Source organism: Pararge aegeria, chromosome 18, assembly GCF_905163445.1.
Source record: "Pararge aegeria chromosome 18, ilParAegt1.1, whole genome shotgun sequence".
NCBI lineage: Eukaryota > Metazoa > Arthropoda > Insecta > Lepidoptera > Nymphalidae > Pararge > Pararge aegeria.
This window is the reverse complement of record NC_053197.1, coordinates 730,685-752,265: the sequence shown is the minus strand read 5'-3', so window position 1 is coordinate 752,265 and position 21,581 is coordinate 730,685. Positions and strand designations below refer to the sequence as shown.

At 37.2% G+C, this 21,581-nt stretch overlaps 2 protein-coding genes and 2 non-coding genes across 5 annotated transcripts in view; all 4 read left to right on the top strand.

Moving 5' to 3' along the window:
• The first annotated feature begins 24 nt into the window (after positions 1 to 24).
• On the top strand, positions 25 to 1,595 carry LOC120631466 (ribosome-recycling factor, mitochondrial). Its single transcript, XM_039901070.1, has one exon. The coding sequence runs from the start codon at positions 441 to 443 to the stop codon at positions 1,197 to 1,199; it is 759 nt and encodes a 252-aa protein (XP_039757004.1). The 5' UTR covers positions 25 to 440; the 3' UTR covers positions 1,200 to 1,595.
• A 1,136-nt stretch (positions 1,596 to 2,731) lies between these two features.
• The window catches only part of LOC120631404 (interferon regulatory factor 2-binding protein-like A), a 150,718-nt gene continuing 131,868 nt past the window's right edge, over positions 2,732 to 21,581 (top strand). Inside the window, exons 1-3 of one of the 2 annotated variants that reach the window (XM_039900970.1) lie at positions 2,732 to 3,071; positions 3,867 to 3,999; positions 5,482 to 5,506. In XM_039900970.1, the coding sequence (XP_039756904.1) occupies positions 2,781 to 3,071; positions 3,867 to 3,999; positions 5,482 to 5,506 (449 nt within the window). In that variant the 5' untranslated portion in view covers positions 2,732 to 2,780. Of the gene's footprint in view, positions 3,225 to 3,866; positions 4,000 to 5,481; positions 5,507 to 21,581 lie in introns of both variants that reach the window. The other variant, XM_039900969.1, reaches the window with a different exon arrangement.
• Trnaf-gaa lies at positions 4,781 to 4,853 on the top strand. The gene has a single exon. It is a non-coding gene; the product is annotated as a tRNA-Phe (tRNA).
• Trnat-cgu lies at positions 8,196 to 8,267 on the top strand. The gene has a single exon. It is a non-coding gene; the product is annotated as a tRNA-Thr (tRNA).

Here is a 21,581-nt window from a genome sequence, read left to right as displayed (position 1 = left end):
GACATTTTAAAAATCTTCCAATTATTTGAAAACAGGATTAATTTTAAGCAAAAAACTAGTTTTCAGTCATATTACCGAGCTGTCAATCTCTTGAGTTTTAATTTTGCAATTTAGAGTAAGGGGGGTACTTTGAGGCTTCGCTAGTTAAATGTGTTGATAATTGTTAAACATATATAATACTAACTATCTTGTGAATAGAAATTTGAGCACATTTTTAATCATAGTTTAATTATTTTTATATTTCTGTTTTTGGATTCAATTGTTTGATTATTTCTGGAACTTCGAGAATTTTGAAATTCCACTTTGCAGTAACCAAACGATTTCTTAACTTTTTAAGTTTTTAGTGACATATTTAGATTCTAGGTTATTATTTTTGTTTCCGAAAGATTTTAACATTCAAATTAAATGAATATCGTACTACTAGCAGCAATATTAACACAATGACTACCAGGCTTTTGGAGCGACTTATTGTTCCTCTGTATGTTAAAACACGAACAACTCCTTTGAACCTAGTACGCGGCTGTGAAAAAGTAGTTTCCACTTCTGTAGACTTTACACAAGTTAGAAACTATGCCAAAGGTAAAGACAGAGGAAAAGATAAGAAAGCGAAAGGCGGAGGAAAAGTGGAGATTAACCCTACTGTTATGGCAGAGTTAGTTCCGGTTGAAAAGCTAAAGGAAAGATGTCAAAGTGCCATTGTAAATATGAAGGAGGACTTCGCCAAAAACCTGTCGCTTAGGTCAACGACCGGCGCTATAGATGCTTTACCTATTAAACATGATGGTAAAGACTATGAGTTGCAAGAGCTTGCACAAATTGTTAGAAAGAACCCAAAAACGATTGTTATAAACTTTGCATCCTTTCCACAAGTTATACCAGACGTTTTAAAGGCAATCTCTACCTCAGGACTGAATTTAAATCCACAGCAAGATGGCACAACCTTGTATGTCCCTGTACCAAAAGTAACAAAGGAGCACAGAGAAGCTTTAGCAAAAAATGCTAAAGCATTATACATCAAATGCAGGGACACAGTGAAAGATATTCAAAATGAATATATTAAGAAGTCCAAAAAACAAACTGGTGTGTCAGAAGATTTAGTTTTTAATGTAAATAAACAAACAATAGCATTGTGCGAACAATATTTAGAGGAAGCAAAAGAAATCTATAATAATAAGCATAATGAACTGCTGGGAAAATAGGGCTAAGATTACATTAGTAACATACCAAGCCATACTACAAAATGAGTCAAATAGTTATTTTGTATGCCCAGCAGCACTAACATGCATGCCATGAAATAATTGTTGACAATTTTCTTGCCCTGTGTCACTGAGATAAGACTGGGCACACATCCTATCCTAAACACATTTCCAACATCCAATGTTAATTGTTTTTAAAGTTAAATGCTTATGTTCATTTTTGTAAGATGGTATGTTGCTTATAATTATGTATGATTGTTTCTATTGCATTATAAATATAATTGTTTCTATTGCATTGTGAAATTGTGTTCAATTAGAGCTATATTAATCAGAGCTTTTACATGTAGGAATATAAAAAACATTGTTATTGAAAGGTTAAAATAAAAATATATGATTTGGTACTATTCTTTTATTACAACATGTTTAACTGTTTTGAATTGAATTTAGAAGTCCGGAAGCAAGAGGTCTTTTCAAAGAATTATCGAAAAGGGTTGTTGAGTCTACCGGTGATCCTAGAGAGGGCAGTTATCTTGGCCAACAAATTAGTTTGGCCATCCAAAGGGGCAATTCAAATTCAAATTCAAAAATAGAAAGTCAAATAAATATTACTGTGTCAATAAGAGAGGTCAGTGTCAAAGCTAAAACAAGGTCCAAACTGGAAAGTCCGAAATTACTTAGAGGTGTAATAGTTCCATGCACAATCCTTAAATCACAAACCAGCCACATACTTGGCAAAAAAATTACAATCCTCTGGTTTATAATGCATTAAAAATTCCATAACAAATGGTATTTCACCTTATCCATAGGTCTATTGATATTTAAAGGTTATAATCACAAAACCAACCAAATTAAAATGAGTAATATTAGTACTCAAATTGGAGTGTGTCGGTTGCTTGTCACGATGATGCGCTTGTATCTGAGCGTTAAGTCTACTATTGCTAATATGGATAAAATCGGTGGTTCTGTATGAAATTGATTACGAAGGTAAACTATCGATATCGCAACTATCGACATTTCAACAACACTATTTGCAAAGATGATACAAACATTGTATAATAATTATTATTTTAATATTTAAAATACTATTGGCTACATGGCTAAAACTACAACTTAATAGTTAAATGGTCAATGACAGATTAAAGTTTGTAGACTGTGGAGAAATGAGGAAATTAATCGTTGGGACCTCTGGGAATAGAATTAACTCTTTCATCTGAGCTCTAGGCGCATAGTAATGACTTGTTTTTAAAAGCCCAGTGACATCTTCAAACCGACAAGGTTTTTTTATAGGCATTGATTTTTTCTTCTTCTTTTGATTTATGACTTTTCGTAGTGCGAAAACAGCACAATGTACCTTGCCAGTGTCAAGTAGCTTGGAAAAGGCACGAACTAGAGTTGCCAGTAAAGCTTTTTGATTTTCAATAGGATTTTGTTATTTTACTTGTCACTGTGGCTTTACGTAGAATCTTCAATGTCAAAGTCTGGCCTTAATAATCTGTTGGTACAGTTTTGTTGTCATAACAAGGCGCCACGGTTGATTTGTTATTGTGCAAATCGTTTGTTTATTTTCTAATATTTTGAAAAGAAATGGACGAACGCAATTTAAAACGTACTACATCGTACGACAGAGTGATGCCTCGCGTTTACAATACATCTCATCCAAGTTCTAAGTCAAATTCTAGAGTAACGCGCCATGAAACTGCTCCCACGCAAATTGGCGCCAAACCAAGTTCTTCAAACTTAAGTTCTAGTGTTTTTAGAGAGTTACCTTTAGTTTTAAGTGGTTATAAAGTTGAACAACCTGTTGATAGAACTAAAGTTCCTAAGCCGAAAAGAACACTAAAGTCGTTAGATCCGGGAAAATCGCCTCTTGCGCCTGTAAGAAATCGCCATGAACGTGAAACTAGTCGTAATATACGTGTTCGCGGATCTGCGCCTTGTGTAACAGACTCTGAACCTGTGGGTTGGTCGGACGCTCACTTGAGGCAATGCTACTCTAGTAGATCCCATACAAGACTAAAGGAATTAAAGGTATTCATGTAAAAAGTCTTGTTTCTATAGACAAGCAGCCTACCAGTGCAACTGAATCAGTTATAGTAAACTGTAGTATAAATATGGCCTACTTGCAATAATTGTAAAGCTTATTTTCCAGCACATAAACATTATTGTAATCTAAGTATACAGGACTGAATGTTCCTGGCTGTACTAATATTCCAAACAACTAAACTAGATTTCTTAGGTTTTTAAAGTGTACATTTGTTAGCCTTAAAATGTGAAAATCCCTCCTGGTCCAATCTACTTCTTTAAATTACTGAATAGGGGCTTTGTTATTGTATTTATTATTTATCTATAAAGTGTAACACAAGGGTCCTTCAACACTCAAAAAGCTATTTAAAATAATAAATAATTGCTTTTAAACTGAATTGCTTTCAAATGCAGCAAAGGTAAAAACTTTGTTGTTGGATGTAGTTATTACATAAATAATATGTACATTGCAGGCAATCAAAAGTGCCAACTATGTACCTATTTAAAAATACAAATATTTACCTTGATTTGACTTGACATAGAAAGCAATTAATTCAATGTTTCTGCAATTTTGATATATGTATATATAAATGAATATATGTATGAATAATTTGATATATGTATATGAAATTCCTTTGCTTTTATCAGGATGAAATCAAAGCATTCCAAAAGACGCAGAAGCTTATGCAGCTCCGTAGTCACCTCTATAAAAAGTGTGGTGTAGTGCTGGACGATGTGGGACAAGTGGCGGTGGACAAGGCTGTGCAGGTGCAGGAACCAGGTAAACAAAAAAATTTTTTTTTTATTTAATAGATTGGCTTATAATATACCATAGTCATGCAGGCATGACTATGGTATATTATAAGCCAATCTATTTATATTGTATTCCATCAGGATGGAATACAATGACAAGGTCTACTTTGTAGCATGCTTGCCTAGTTGGAAACTCAAGTTACACACCTTTAATCAGAAACATGGTTACAAAATATTTGAAGCAATCAGTTTTGCTTTTGTCTGCACAAAAAATAGAATACAGGGTGGATTTATGTGGACAGGGCAGTAAGGGCAGGTAACTGTTACTTTTACAGCTGAAGAGAGACATTCTAAGGATACAAGGGTTAAGGTAACTTATTTACTGCACCAACCAAAAATCAACCAAAGATCAATTTCTGCTTTATATGGTTTTATTTGTTTAGGTTCTATTTTATTATAATTATTTGCCTATATTATCTTGCCTAAGTACTGTTTGAAATTGCTCAAACATGCTTGCACAGTTTATCAATTCAGAAATTATTAATAGCGCTATCTATGTGTAGTGAATAAAGGTGATTTTTCGCAACTTTAGAGTTCATTGGTGACTGCATAGATGGAGCCACTTTAAAGTTTAGAGACCATTCCTCGAATTGAAATCATTTTTGTCATTGCTATTGCATTAAATTCATGCATTGCATCAAACTGCATGATTTTCATAGAAGTACGTTTTTTTCCAATAAATTTAGTATTACAGTATTTGATTCATATTGTAAAGAAGCTTTAGTTTAATTTCGCTGACAACTTCACTGGCCGAAATAGCTCAGTTGGGAGAGCGTTAGACTGAAGATCTAAAGGTCCCTGGTTCGATCCCGGGTTTCGGCATATGCATCTTTTGCTTTATTTTTTTTTTAACTTTTTAAAGCATAATTATTATTCGAGTTTGAGTTGCATGTTGCGTGACAGTCGGCCGCGGAGTAGGGATAAAGTGACAGGCGCTCGTCAGAGCAGCCGAGTTCGCATCAGCTGACCGTATAGTGTATAGACTATCACTCATTTGTGCAAGTGCTCCATGAAATATTGGTTACATATATAAACTGTAAAACTCATGATGAAGATGGAATTGATAATAGAATGATTGAAAATTATTGAAAAATGGATCAAGATGACTTAACGATTATAAATTATTGTTTTGAGTTTTTTAATATGTGTATGTCATCTTAATAATTGTGTTGTGTTATGTATGTCGTACTATAAGATACAGAGTTCAATAAAAATATGTATTATAAATATATATTAGTTGGAGACTTAGTCTACTTGTATCATTTCCCATTATCAATATTGTTTTCAGTTTATAAAATTAAGATTAATGAAGCGATTATTATACCCTTAATGGAATATTATTCCGAAAATTTTTAGTTAATTGTCCATAATGTGAAAACCACATAATCCTTTTTTTTTATTTTGTTATTGTTATATTCAGTAGGTACTGACTTAATGTTTTCTTTTACAGATAACACACCAGGAGATAGTAAAAGGTGAGATTTTATTATGTTAATCAGTTTTTATTTGTTTCATGGATAGATATTGTGACTACTAAACAACGTGTAAATAGAACCGTAATAATACTTAAAAGGCTATAGAGGTAGATTATGTATTGTCTCTGAGACTTATCTGTGAATCCGAAAACGTAATAGTTTTTCAGTAAACCACTGCCGTGGTTTTTACTGAAAGAAATCAGATACACAAACCTAACACTATATTAGGAACGGGTCGCGTAGCGTACGTACTATGCGCGTGTCGGTCTTTTATCTACAATAGGGTTGTCATAAGTAAACACTTAAAATAGTTTGTATGGAAAAATAAATATGCTTCTTTTGATTTAATACTTTTACAGGATGATTCCTTATGAAATATACTTACACCGGGGACCCGCCCCTTGTGGCAGTTACTGGGGGCGCAAAATCATAATTAAATAGTTCAAACAAACTAAAAAAACACGCTTGGTATAAAAAACTAAACTAATTTCTTTCTTTTAGTTTATTCATAATAGCGATTTTTTTTAGTTTTTCTTGATCTATTATTTTTATTTTTATTAGAGCAAAATTAATCGGTAACCCATCCACCATTAAAGAGATAAAATATTTTTTTTTTTATTCAGTGTGCCCGTCTCTCGAAATGCAAGTTCTAATTATTATTTAAAACAGGCCATTAAAAAGTAATAGCTAACGCCCTCTACCATCTAGCAGCTTAATGTTTTCTGTGGAATTTGTTAGGTACGCGAACGCCATAGGTTCTTTTTACATTTGGGTCTAGATGGCGCTGTAGTAATTAGTAAAAAATCTTATTTTTTATAGTGAAAATTGGAATAATCTTTTCAGATTAGTGTATTGTCATCGGTCCTCCATATGTCTACAAAGTTTGAAAGAAATCTGACCGTTTAAAGTGAGTCAAAATCGCGCCCAAAGAAGTCGGTTACAAACAAACATACAAGTGAAGCTAATATAAAGCGTGTAATAAGGAATCTTGCTTCATAAAAGCGCTTAACTTACGGTAACATAGTAGGCGGTGACTTGTAAGAAAAAGGAGCCATTATTATTTATAAACTTTGGAGATAGATAGATAGGGGTCGGGCGCCGCCGCTGTCAAGTCTCTGCCCCGGTTCGAACACACTGTAGATCTGGGGCTAGTTCACGGCTAGCATAGGTATATCCCATTTACACGTTCTCATTCATCCACGATACAATTTACGTGCCTGCCTGCCAAAGCACGGCAACAGGGGATAGGAGAAGTTTATCCACGTGTATAACTACATGTATTAGCATTTAGATATTATTTCGACTTGTGCGCCAATGCTAGGAAAGTTAATAAAGCTGTAGTAGAAGATAAAATTTTATCCTTTCTCCAAATGTCTTTGCTCAAGGTAACCGTACTGAGCACACTCCGAGATGTTTTGTAGTATACCGACAATAGGCGACGACGGTGCTCCATACTTTGAAGATGAAAACCTCGTCACCGATAAGTTTCCTAGCTCGGTTATCATTACAATCATCGTCATCAGCTGCAATCTTATTTAAAGTTAAATTTTGGCGATCAACAATCGAAAATTATAGCTCTATGAAAAATTTTTTTTACTCTACGGCCTATATCTCCTAAAATATGTGAGTTCAAGTTTGTAAACATCATAGTTCCTGGTGAGACTTCATGATTTAAAGTTAGACCTTGAGTTATTGTTTACTTTTACTAATATGTTTAGAAGATAATTATAATTATGATGATGTCAGGGCGGAAAGACAAAAGCCATGTAATTTTAATTACTTTCATATCAAGTTGTGGTAGCTCAGTGGTTAGGACATCGGCTTCACTTTCGGAGGTCCAAGTTTGAATCACAGCACGCACCTCTAACTTTTCTTTATGTGCGTTTTAAGTAATTAAAATATTACTTGCTTCAATGGTGAAGGAAAACATCGTGAGGGAACAACCAGCATGCCTGAGAGTTCTCCATAATATTCTCAAGTGAAGTCCACCAATCCGCACTGTGCCAGCGTGGTGGACTACGGCCTAAACTTCAAATTGTGGTAAAGAGTTGATATGTTGATGACAGTAGTGTGCACTGGGTTTCTTACCAAGGTATGCATACAGCAGGAAAATAGCATAAAACGGCAAAAATCCTCCTCTAACACGAGTTATATAAAAATGATAGGGTAGGCAGTGCTTTTGTGCATGTATGAAATGCACGCCACTGGATGATGATGATATCGTTTCTTAGGCATGCATTTAGTTATCTTTTATTACAATCATAGGCTTATATATTTGGATACATAGGTAGGTATCTTGTTTATCAGTTCAGATTTGACGAAGATAACGTTATGAAATACGGCGTTACTTTGAGAATGCCAGTGATACGTATTTGACGGGCTGATTAGGGCTGAGGAGGGTTAGGGTATAACTAAAGCTTAGAAGAAACTTAGGCAGTTTTTTTTCGTTATCACCATCTAACAGTCAATAAGTTAGCTATAAGTTTAGAGAATTCGTACCCAAGCTTATTTATCGTTTATAATGTTAACCATTACATACTTATTACTGTAATAGGATTTTTCTTTAAGCTATCGCTAACTCTTAACATTCATAGTATCCTATATTAATATTCTATAGTGTTTTTCATTGGTATTCCACGGTGAAGATGATCATTTGTGTGTGGAAGACTATTTGGCGGAATCTAACATCGCCTCTTTAGCTCAGTGGTAGAGCACTGGTCTCGTAAACCAGGGGTCGTGAGTTCAATCCTCACAGGAGGCATCTGAGTTTCCTGTTTTATTTTTTTGTCTGTTTCTATATTTCTTTCTAATTCTCTTATATTTATATGCAAAACATCTTTGACCCTCGACTTCACCCGCGTAGATTGGTTTGCCTCGATAAAAAGCAGCCTTAACTATCTGTATAGATAATATCAAGCAGTTCAGTTGCTCCGTTGCTGCGTAAAAAAGGGCAATGAAATAAAAGACATTTGCATTGATATTAAGTTGGTATAATGATAGCCGCATTCAAAATAAAAAAGTGTTTGATGAGTTACAGCCAGTGGCGTGCACTTTATACATGCAAAAACGCACTGCCTACCCAAAAAAATGTATATTACTTACATTACATCATGAGGATTGTTGTAATTTATGCTAGCATCTTGCTTAATATATTGGATAAAAGGAGGCGTTACTTTGCGGATATGAATGATCATCATCATCATACGGGCACTGGTCTCCTCCCGCAATGAGAAGGGGTTAAGGCTGTGTAGTCCTCCCACGCTGGCCCAATGCGGATTCGTGGACTTCACACACCTTTGAGAACATTATGGAGAACTCTCAGGTATGCAGCTTTCCTCACATTCATCAGATCTACACAAAGTTTGGGCAAAATTAGACACATATTATTACCACTATAGTACAAAAATAATTATTTAAATCGGTTATAATTTGTCGTCAAACACTTTCATCCCCTCTCCCAAAGGAACCGAGCTTAATGTCGGGATAAAAAGTATCCTATATTACTTCAAACACTTCCAAGAATAAGTGTACAAAGTATCATCAGGATCGGTTAAGTAGTTTTTGCGTGAAAGCGTAACAAACAAATTACATTGACATTTATAATATTAGTAGGGATAGGGATAGGGATATTAACCAAGAGAATCTGTATGGCCAATGCCCTAATTCCTTGTTCGCACTACCTTAGTTGTTAAGTCTAGTAGAAAGTAATTTCATAATTCAAATTCAAAATTTCTTAATACATGAAGCCTTCATACATATATGTTTACATAATTGTAAGGGGATGGTGATAACTTCGTTCGCCAACTTAAACCTAAAGCTACGAGGGTTCCAAACGCGCCCTGGTTTAAGAAGAGCCCACAACAAACTAAGCCGGGTAAATTTTTTTTTGGTATCACCATCTCACAGTGAATTAATATTAAGCTATGAAGTTGGAGCAATTCACACCCAAGCTTTTTATCGTTTAAGTAATCCTTAACATTATAATAGGAAAATAGTAGCGCAATGCGTCTTAACATTCAAAATTTAGTCGAGTAGGTTAGAACGATAAGTCGAGTCAATCATTGTATCAACAATTTCATTGTATTTTTTTCGGGCGAGCAGCACCCATTAGGTCACCACTTGTCCGTGACTACTGGTTCACCGGTTAAACGTATCCGAACCGAGAACGATTTGGTAAGGTTGTGGGAGAAGATTAACATTTGTTCTTTCCCCGGGGAAGAAAATGTCTCTTGCCCATGCTAGCGGTGCGGGTGGGCCATCTGTTTTGTCCAGTGGCGTGGAGAGAGAGAGAGAGAGACAGAGGTATGCAGATTATATAAAATTATAATAATCTTAGTACGAGTTTTAGAAAACTTAAGAATAGGCAATAGGCTTTGTAAGCGCTATAAAAAGCCTACCCTTACGTTTTTATAACTCGTACTGGATAAATATAACTCATTTAATATCATCTCCATACCCTATGCATACCCTCTAATCACGCCACTGGCTTTGTCCATCAAATCTTAAAATAAGATTTAAATGTAGGATACATATTAATCGTTAAAGTGTTATCAATATGCTGGGGAATGTAAATAAATATAATAAGACGCACATCGCCATCTAGTCCCAAAGTTACCGTCGCTTGTGTTATGGGTACTAAGATGACTGCTACATATTTCTTTTTATGAATAATAAACATAAATAATTAGTATGTTTATATAAAAGTGTGTAGAAGTTTATTATATATATATATATATATATATATATATATATATATAGTATTTATGTATATATTTAAAGGCACCACCTACCTCTCGTATTGAGATGTGTTTAACGCTATCGGTTGCCTGGAAGAGATCGCTATGTAGCGATAAGGCCGACTAATTGTGTACATCGTCCAAACTATTCTCTTTTAATTTTTACTGTATTTTTATGAAGTGTACAATAAAAGTGTAATTATTCATAAATACTTATAATATACAGATAAACACCCAGACACTGAAAAACATTCATGTTCATGACATAAACATTTTCCAGTAGTGGGAATCGAGCCCAGGGCCTTGGACTCAGAAAGTAGGGTCGTTGTCCACTGCGCCAATCGGCCGTCTAAAATGACAGATGGTGATTTTGAGCTTGTCACAGGGTTCGGCCAAAAGCCAGGCCTCTGTAATACATGTTCTATCACATCGTTTGTAGGAACCCGGATGGGAGGGTCAGTGAGTTTACAGTTAGGGCTAGGCGGCCGGTTTCCCGTACCGTTAACCGTCACGTCCCACACTCGATCCTGTTACGGCGACAAGGCTCTCAGGGTCCCAGCGTTCTGGATGTTTCTCTTCGAGCCTAGTATCTCAATAAGTTCAAAGTTTATATAAAAGGTAAGCTTATAGAAAAATCCTATACTAATGTAAGTATAACGTGTATGATGAAAAAGCTTGGGTATAAATTGCTCTAACTTCATAGCTAAATATTACCTCGAATTCTTAATGAATATAAGCTACTATGCAACTAATGACTATCTCAGATAAGGTGTCACATTAATTTGACATGATTTTTACTATTATAGCAACATGATGAGCATTCTGTTAAGCGGAGTTTGGTTAAGAGCTAACCGTAATATTTAATACCTGTATACTTACCCAAATTTGCAATGAAATAAAAAAATAAAAACACATCGATTGTCTAATGCTGATAACAAAAAAAAACCTGGCTAAGTTTCTCGTGGGCTCTTCTTAGAACAGGGCGCGTATGGAGCTCTAGTTTTAAGTTAACTAATGCAGTTATCACCATCACCTAACATTAATGGTAAGATGTTAAATGTATAAACGCTTCATAAGTGCCTGTTTTACGGTCTACATGAATAAAACATTTTTGAATTCTGAATTTTTAGTAACAACTTCTGTCGAGTGACGTATTTAAGTACGTACTTTTGTAAGAAAGAAAAGTTTATTTTTGTGGTTACCACTGTTGGATCAAGCAAAGTATTTTGCACCAGGTAATCGTAAAGAACAAAAATAGCATAAAAGGTCAAAATCCTCATCCGTTGCCAGTTATATGAAAGTGTTAGGGTAGGCAGCGCTTTTGTGCATGTATGAAGTGCACGCCGCTGCTCCGCAAGGCATGCAACGAATACGTCCTACGAAGTGCCACATTGTGTCTATCAAGCTGAAGCATCTTGTGCCTGTATTGACACCGGAACAATGCTTCTTGGCCGCAGAAATAAGCATGACGGTATAACTTTCCTGGAGGACCTCAGTCATAAAAAGCTATTACTTTTATGTACTACTAATCCAACAAACTGTGATATCCTAAATACAGTTATAACTAGTTTGGAGTCAGATACTCCCCCACCATGGCCAAATTAGGACTTTTCACATGAATCTATTCAAATATTTGTGGGTAAACCTTGTTTATATATATATATATATTATATATATAAATAAATAATAATAAAAAAAAAATATATAATAAATATACTACGACAATACACACATCGTCATCTAGTCCTAAAGTAAGCGTATCTTGTGTAATGGGTACTAAGATAACTGATGAATAATTTTATGAATAATGTACATAAATACTTATAATAATTAATTGATACCCAGCACTGAAACACATTCATGTTCTTTATACAAACATTTTCCATTTGTGGGAATCGAACCCACGGCATTGGACTTAGGAAGCAGGGTCGCTGCCCACTGTGCCAATCGGCCGTCGAAAAACAAAGACCAAACAAAATCCTGCTCTAAGCGATTTAGTGTTCTGTAGAAACCGATTAGGGGTATGACTACCATACTCCCTAACAGGTAAGCCCGCTACGATCTTAGACTGCATCATCTTTAACCATCAGGTGACATTGCAGTCAAGGGCTAACGTTTAGTGGAATGCAAATAAAAAAAATCTCTGCTACTCTCTCTGACAAGTGATGGCTGCAAACATGGATGCCAACTTTGGGGGTTTAAAAAAAATTCTAAATTTATTTATTTCAAGTAGGCCTACTTTATAAGCACTTTTGAAACATCAAGAATGTCTGTTTGTAGTGAATTTACTACCGGTTCGGAAAGCAGATTCTACCGAGAAGAGCCGGAAATAAACTCTTTCACGCAATGGGACATAGCTCCTAGATCGAACGGATACTGGGATACGAAGTTGATTGGTAAGGACCTTAAAACGCAGCGTAGGAAATAAAGCGAGTTACAGGGTGCTACAAAACCGTAGGGTCTGGAAATCCATTCATAATATCCATTGCCAGCTATCCATTGTCATGTATGCTATCAGGAATACAGGTTTAAAGACATATAACCCATATTTCAAAGGTTTCTAGTTGTGAAATTAGTTTTGGCCAGAATCTTGGTTGTAATTTTAATCAGACCTGTTGTCGACGTCGGATATCGGTCAGGAATAGCTTGGAGGCGAGCCAGGCGCACGCGCGGAAACGGATGTGAAGTCATCCGCGTATTGACGCGCGATCGACCGCGGTTATATTATGCTATGTGAGATATTATTTTTTGTGAATAATGCCCAATTTGATAGACAGATAAATAGATGCACTTTATCGCATAAAAATGCATTGAAACCAACACAAATACAGCGAAATAATGTTTTTACAAACATTAGTAGGTATGCAAAGGCGGTCTTATTGCTACCGCAATCTCTTCGAGACAACCCTTGGGGAAAAAGTAGTTATAGTGTTAAAGTGTAGCAGCGCAAAATGCTTTTCTAAACATTTACTTATACAGATCTATATACTATACATGATGTACCCTGCCACGCTTCGCTGTGGCACATTGTGATTGAATGGTTGAGAAAAAATTATAAAAACAACCCTTGATGCGTATTTTATATCATGCTAAAATTTCAGCTCGATCGGTGCAGAACTTTTTGAGTTTTTGAAGCGTACACGAAACAACGTAACATTTTTATATATATAGTATTCTATATTTAAAAAATGTAGCTATCAAAGTCCAGTACCAAAAGTCAACTTGAATAATTGATACACAATTTTATAAAGCGGTGATAGCCTAGTGGGTAAGGCATCGGCTTTCCTTTCGTGGAGACCGTGTTCGAGCACGCACCACTGACTTTCGGGAGCTATATGCGTTTTCAAATTAAGCAATTTAAATATCACTTGCTTTAAACGGTGAAGGAAAACATCTTGAGGAAACCTGCATGCCTGAGAGTTCTCCATAATGTTCTGAACCGATCCGCACTTGGCCAGCGTGATAGACTACGGTCTTAAACCTTCTCATTCTGAAAGGAAAACCGTGCCTTGTAGTGGGACGGTAAAGGTTTGATGATGATGATGCTAGGCAGCAGTAGGACATTAAATAGGTCGATCATGATTCATATCCTCTTAATCTCAACCCTTGTAATACTTTAATATAATCCACGTTGTGCTGTAATCCGTTCCAAGAATAGATAAGTAAACAAAAGGAAAATAACTGACCGTAGTATTTCTTGGCCACGCTCCACCGACATCTCCCTGCGCCGTATAAGGCAAGCATCGCTCATGCAACGCCTGACGCAGATAGCTGAATGAAACCGCCGTCATCGTTCTACTGCCCAACCACAATTTGGTATGAATTTCAAATCATATCTTTAGTATGAAGGTTAAGCGTTTAATCTCAGGAATTCCTAGTTGGATTTGGAGAATATTTTTTCCATGCGTTAGCCCAGTTCTCAAAGAAAATTATACTTATATAACTTAAGTATCTTCATACTTAGGAGAGCCTTGTTTTATCGTGGTGGTGAAATGTGTGGCAACTTGGTACCAACGGACAGGACGGAGGTTATGTGGGACTCTCTGAAGGGTGGTATCCGAACTAAAAATCACGTTGCCTTTACGTGACGCCTGGTTGGTATACCTCCCTGACGTCTACCAGCACCCCGAGCCTAGTGCTGTGACTCTCGCGCAATCTTTAGCATTAAGAGGGAGATGTTGCATGAATATTTTATTTTAGCTCACAAACTTTTTTTATATTTTTTTGAGGTAAAAAAATGTCTGTCAACTGCTACATGGTATGATATGACCAACCGTCTGTTTGAGGAATAGTACTCAAGTGGAGTGGTTATTGATGCTTTAATAATAGTCGTGTACACGGTTTTATTACAAACGTGGCTCGCTCCATCGCTTGTTTCACTATTTGTTCATTTCGTCCTCATAAGGATCGTTCGTTAAAAACCTACGCCGACGAATGGAAGTCGTAAATACAAAATAACACGCCACAAGCACGTTCCGCGGTTCCCGAAATAGATAGTAAACAAAAGGAAAATAACTGACCGTTCTGTTGGCCACGGTCCACTGCGCGCTCCCTGCGCCGTATAAGGGCAACGGCCCAACAGCCGTGCATCGCTTGACGCACATGTCTGAATGAAACCGGCGTCATTCGTGACAGCCCTTGGAGATGCGCTATTCTTATGGCCCACCCACGTTCTGCTACTTGCGAGTCACATATTTCAAGTGCCTCGTCGTCTCAGTGGTTCGCATGTCCAAAGAGACCCTGGGCAGAAGATTCCAAGTTATTGTGTGTTGCTGCCAAGAAGTTCCCAGTACCTATTTTAAAGTAACAACTGAAGTAACAAGCAGATTGTAAGTGGAAAACTATCGCTTATGAACAGAGAAAGGGCATGCAAGAAACACATCCAAAATGCCCCCCTGTGTCCATCAGCCTAAGGCTTAGGTGTTAAGCCTGTAGTTACACCGGCACCCACGCCTTTCAGGCCGGAACACAGGAATGCTGTGTGACGGCAGACAAGCGTGGCTGTAGTACTTCTCCGGACGAGTTCTATCACAAAAAGCTCTACTACTACTAAGCTACTGGCTAGTGCTAGCTGCATTGAAGTAGCATGGAGCTGTAATATCTCTTTCTCGTGACAGAGGTCAGTACTGATAATAATAGTAATAATAAATATATTACGACAATACACACACCGCCATCTAGTCCCAAAGTAAGCGTAGCTTGTGTTATGGGTACTAAGATAGCTGATGAATATTTTTATGAATCTAATACAGATAAATACTTATAATACACATATAAACACCCAGGCACTGAAAAACATTCTTGTTCATCACACAAACATTTTCCAGTTGTGGGAATCGAACCCACGGCCTTAGACTCAGAAAGCAGGGTCGCTGCCCACTGCACCAATCGGCCGGCAAATTCGAATTACGATAATGTTTTAACTTATACCGTAGTTGATTGATGTCTCTACTAGGCTAAGTTCGAGCTTGTATGTTACTACCACGCTAATTTAATTAAGAGTCGAATCTGTGATCATCATCATAACAAACCTATTACCGACACGGTGAGGTCTCGTCCCACTATGAGAAGGGTTTAGGCCGTAGTCTGCCAGCGTGGTGCGAATTGGTGGACTCCACACGCCTTTGAAAACATTATGGAAAACTCTCAGGTGTGTTGGTTTCAACACGATGTTTTCCTTCATAGCTTATTAGGCCTTTCCCTGGCTAGCATGGGCAGGAGACATTATCTCCCCGGGGAAAGGACAAAAAATTATCTTCTCCCACAGCTTTATCAACTCTCAGAGCATTGGCGCACAAGTGGAAATAATCAACTTCGTCTGCATTTAATTTTATAGTTCAAAAGAAAATTAAAGTATTCAGTATCGCTAAGCCTTAAATGAGGAGTTTGCTGCTTCTATCCGAGGCGAGTTATATCCTCTATCTCCAATTACATCCATCAGATTGCACAAAGTTTGGGCAAAAATAAATACATATTATAACCTCTATAGTACAAAATAATTATTTAAATCTGTTATAATTTGTCGGAGTTATGGTGTAAAATCGTCAAACACTTTCATCCCCTCTCCCAAAGGAACCTTAAGAGCTTAATGTCCGGATAAAAAGTATCCTATATTAATTCTAACACTTCCAAGAATATGTGTACAAAGTTTTATGAGGATCGGTTAAGTAGTTTTTGCGTGAAAGCGAAGAAAAAAACTTACTTTGACATTTATAATATTAGTAGGGATAATAAATGGAGGTAAACTTTGAGTATTCTCTGTTCCCGTGCTTTAAATAATTTTTGTCTCCTGCCTGTGCTCGCCCTGCTGGCACCTATATCGATGGCGATTCGTGATCTCCATACAAAATATGAGGCCAGTGTTGACTATACACTCATGTTTTCGTAGACCGTTTGCCCTTTTGACTAAAAATTACACCATTCGTCATCGACTCTTGAACCTGGTTAATGGGAAAATTGTCAGTTTGTTATACACATTTGCGGATGATAGGAAGATGTTTTCTGAAGAAAAAAAACCCTCAGATCGTATAAACTCGTAATAGAAGACTAAACTAATAATGGATTTGTTATATATTTAGTGGAAATGAGTCAGTTATGCATTTGGTACGGCGCCAAAGTGTTTATGTTTTTATGTTATTTGTGCAGCAGCTATTGATTTATAGTTTGGCAGTGATAGTGAATGTGCTGCCTAAACAAATGGTGCGAGTGTCTTTTTTTATGATTGTCTTTAATATGTATCTACATCTGAATTTATTCTTGTGACATTTTACAACTTGATCTTTGTATCTAAAGAAAAAAAAATTGAAGTGGAGCTATTAAATAAAATAGTCGCTCCCGCTGTTTGTACGTAGATCTTTTAAAATACGCAACGGATTCTATGCGCGTTTTAATTAATTAAAATATCCAATCAGGTGAAGCAAAACGTTATAAAGAACTCTCGGGCATGCAGGTTTCATGTGGAGTCAACCAATAGGCACTGGGCCAGGTTTTTTTTTTCTCTTCTGATTGTGTGTAGCTGATTAACCCCAAATGATTATAATAGCGTAACGCGGGCTTGCTGGCGAGCCTCGGAATGGGGCTTTGCCAGGAAGAGTTTGAACCCTAGGACTTGAAGAAGCGAAGGGGTCTCATGTGAGGCCGAAACTTGGCTCAGGCGACGATTGAAGTGAACGGGTTAAAGACGGTGATTAGTCCGCACGCTTCTGAGTACGTGGTGCGTGTGCCCACGTCGGGATGACGTCAGAAGTTGGGGACCTGACTGGGCCTTGGGTGAACTACGACCTTAACCCCTTCTCATTGTGGGAGGACAACCGTGCTCTGTAGTGGGCCGGTAAAGGGTTGATGTGATGATGATGAGACAGATACAGCTCTACGTAATAAATAATAATGGTTTACATTTTGAGGTTAGTGTATGTAGTTAGCGGTTTATCGTGCTTATATTATATATTGAAAAAGCATTATAAACATTAAAGATTATAAAAAAACAGTTATTATTTTCTCTTTTGCCGTGCGGTCTTTAGCGCACACGCTTTTATCCACGGGACTATGAGAGTGTGGAAAAGAGCACACACTTGTGCACTAGGTATATACAGCGTAGAAATCGGTCAGGGAAAACTGTGTGTAAGTGTGTTGTGTAGGGGTCCTGAAGGGGGAGCGAGACGTGCGTGGGCTCAATTGCTCCCTCCCCATTTAGAGCTATTTACGTTATGCGCCCACACGTATCCTGCGGCTTTCAATCCTTGAAAGTTTTTGGAGATCCTTAGCAAAAAAATTAACAATTATATATTTTTTTTCGCTGAGGTTTTAAGTGTGAGTTCTCTGGTTCGATCCCTGACAGGGGCAATTTGGGAGTTAATAATTTCTGAATTTTCTCTGGTATGGTCTGGTGGGTGGCTTTAGCCGTGGCTAGTTACCACCCTACCAACAAAGACGTGGTGCGATGTCGCGTAGAAACCGATTATGACTACTCCAGTACGAGTTATAAATACTTAAAGGTAGGCTTTTTATAGCTCTTACAATGCCTATCCTTAAGTTTTTTATAACTCGTACTGGTGATTTTCTTCATAATATGAAGAAAATCGCCACGCCACTGTTTACCACCCTACCAACAAAGACGTACCACTAAGCGATTTAGTGTTCCGGTGCGATGTCGCGTACAAACCGATTAGGGTTATGACTACCATACTCCCTAACAGGTTAGCCCGCTACCATCTTAAACTGCATCATCACTTACCACCAGTTGTGATTGCAGTCAAGGGCTAACTTGTAGTAGAATTATGAAACAAAAAAAATAAACTAGCGGCGGCCTAAGGCTCCCACCAGACAAACAACTAACGTCCACTACAACTACTCAAAACCCCGGGCCACAGAATTTACCGATCAAGAACAATTTTCCTACGGGACAGTAGTCACGTCCACGCACCTGCGAACTTCGCCACTCATCAGCACGTGATCGCTCTCCGAGTGTCGACGTCCCCCCCTTCCCCCGTACCCCGTCCACTTCCAAGTAGCTACTAAGTTCCGGCGATTTCTTTTTTGTTCCTGGCGTACCTACCCAGAGTAACTTTTAAGAGTTTTTACAACTTCCTTTAGTTTCAAAGATGTTATATAAACAAAGCGCCGAAAAGAGCAACTGCTGAGTTTCTTGCCGGCTTCTTCTCGGTAGAACCTGCCTTCCGAACCGGTGGTAGAGTCACTACAAACAGACAGACTGGACGTTTCAAAAGTGCTTATATTACTACGGCATACTTGAAATAAATGAATATAGGGAGGTCTCATAAGACCTCCCTGGCGCAGATCCCTGGTCAATTTAGGAATTTATTATTTCTGATCTGATCTGGTTTGTTTAGTGCAAGGCTGTAAGGCTAGGCCTTGGCTAGATAACCCCAATTCATAAACTAGTGCCGCAAAGTTATTGAGTTTTCCAGCTCAAAGTTGCATAGAACCGTGCTGGATACCCTAACAGATTAGCCCGCTACCAGCTTAGACTGCATGATCACTTCTTATCAGGTGAGATTGCAAAAATATATTTAAATCACTAGCTGATGCCCGCGTTCTTCGATTGGGTTTTTTAAGGATTTTACAAATCTTGTGTCAAACGTTTTTTTTATCTGGGATAAAATGTAACCTAAATTATTCTTTATCCCTTAAACTAACCCGATGCAGCTTCATCCTTGAAACTACGATATGCCGAACATCAAGTTGCTTAGTTAGGGCGTGAAAAGCGGATAACCAAACAAACACACATCCGTAATTATAATATAAGTAATTTTAGAAAGGTTGAAGATTAGACCCTGGAGTTGTTTTAAAACGATCCAAAATATGTTCGATATGTCCACTCTACTCTTTGAGTAAATCTCTTCGGTTCCATACCAAGTTTGACAGTGTTTTTATGACTTCTTCACAAACGTTGCGAAATATTTTTTCGCATTGTTGTTTAAAATCAAGGCAAACTTTTCCTATTCAATAACAGCAGTACAGAAAAACAAACTGGTTCTTTTGTTTTTCTTTTTTGTTTTAAAGTTGGCTCTTTTTGCTGTTTCGTAACAGTTGATTCTACCTTGTTCGTTGGTATAGCTTCGGGCGAATGAGATTATTATTAAGTAAGAGGTCCTGAGTTCGAGTGATGCAAGATAAAAGTTACAAATTAAAAAGAAAAAGATTTAAGATTGATAGACTTCGGCCAGTGCTAGTTACCGGCATAGTTACCGGCATAGGCGTATTTTTTTTTTTTCCACAACAAGTTGGCCCTTGACTGCATCTCACCTGGTGGTTAATGATGATGCAGTCTAAGATGGTAGCGGGCTAATCTGTTAGGGAGTATGGTAGTCACACCCCTAATCGGTTTGTACGCGACATCGCACCGGAACACTAAATCGCTTAGTGGTACGTCTTTGTTGGTAGGGTGGTAAACAGTGGCGTGGCGATTTTCTTCATATTATGAAGAAAATCACCAGTACGAGTTATAAAAAACTTAAGGATAGGCATTGTAAGAGCTATAAAAAGCCTACCTTTAAGTATTTATAACTCGTACTGGAGATTTTCTTCATCTTCTGCATACCCTCTATGCACGCCACTGGTGGTAACTAGCCACGGCCAAAGCCTCCTACCAGTCAAAATAATTTATTTGCAGATCCAATGCATTGCAGTCATCAGTATTTGACAAATCGGTTATTACCGGAAAACACAAATAAAATGACATTTTCTAAAAATGAATCCTAGCTAGATCGATTCATCGCCCCCGCAACACCCTGTATACTAAATTTCATAAAAATCGTTGGAGCCGATTCCAAGATTCCAATCTTAATATATATAAATCTCCTGTCACGATGTTTGTCCGCGATAGACTCCTAAACTACTTAACAGATTTTGAATTAAATTGGCACACCGTGAGCAGTCTGGTCCAACTTAAGAGATAGGATAGCTTAAATCTTTAATTATAGTCGCAATTTTATTTTATTGCAAATTATTTGTCTATAATTAATTGACAGTCACATGTTATACATATATATATACTACTATACTCATTTAAGGCTTAGCGATACTGAATACTTTAAAAACAAAATCAAACGCAGACGAAGTCGCGGGCAACAGCTAGTTATATATATACAAGAATTGCTCGTTTGAAGATATCCCTACTAATATTATAAATGTGAATGTAAGTTTGTTTGTTACGCTTTCACGCAAAAACTACTGAACCGATCCTCATAAAACTTTGAACACATATTCTTGGAAGTGTTAAAAGTAATATAGGATACTTTTTATCCCGACATTAAGCTCGGTTCCTTTGGGAGAGGGGATGAGTGTGTCGACGATTTTACACCATAACTCCGACAAATTATAACCGATTTAAATAATTATTTTTGTACTAAACTTTGTGTAGATCTGATGAATTTGGTTTGAGATAGAGGACATAACTCCTCAGCGGACAGCAGCAAACCCCTCATTTATCTTAAAGGCTTAGCTATACTGAAAACTTTAATTTTTTTTAACTAAATGGAATGCCACATCAAAAAAGAAAATCAAACGCAGACGTCGTCGCGGGAAACAGCTAAAAATAATAAATTTCAAAATGATAGCTTTGTAAGAATAAGGAGATCTTGAAAGATTGAGAGACGGACAGCGGAGTAATAGTATAAAGGTTCCTTTATTCCTCTTGAGGTACGAAACTTTAAAAACTGAGAATCACATTCACATGTACACACTTTCGCCCATGCATAAACTATCGCACACACCGCGCGAACGCACGCACGAAAACACACATGCACAAACACTGTAAATAAAGCACACGCTCATAAAATCTTCGTTCCGGCGTAGAAGTAAATCCCACTAGCTAGGTC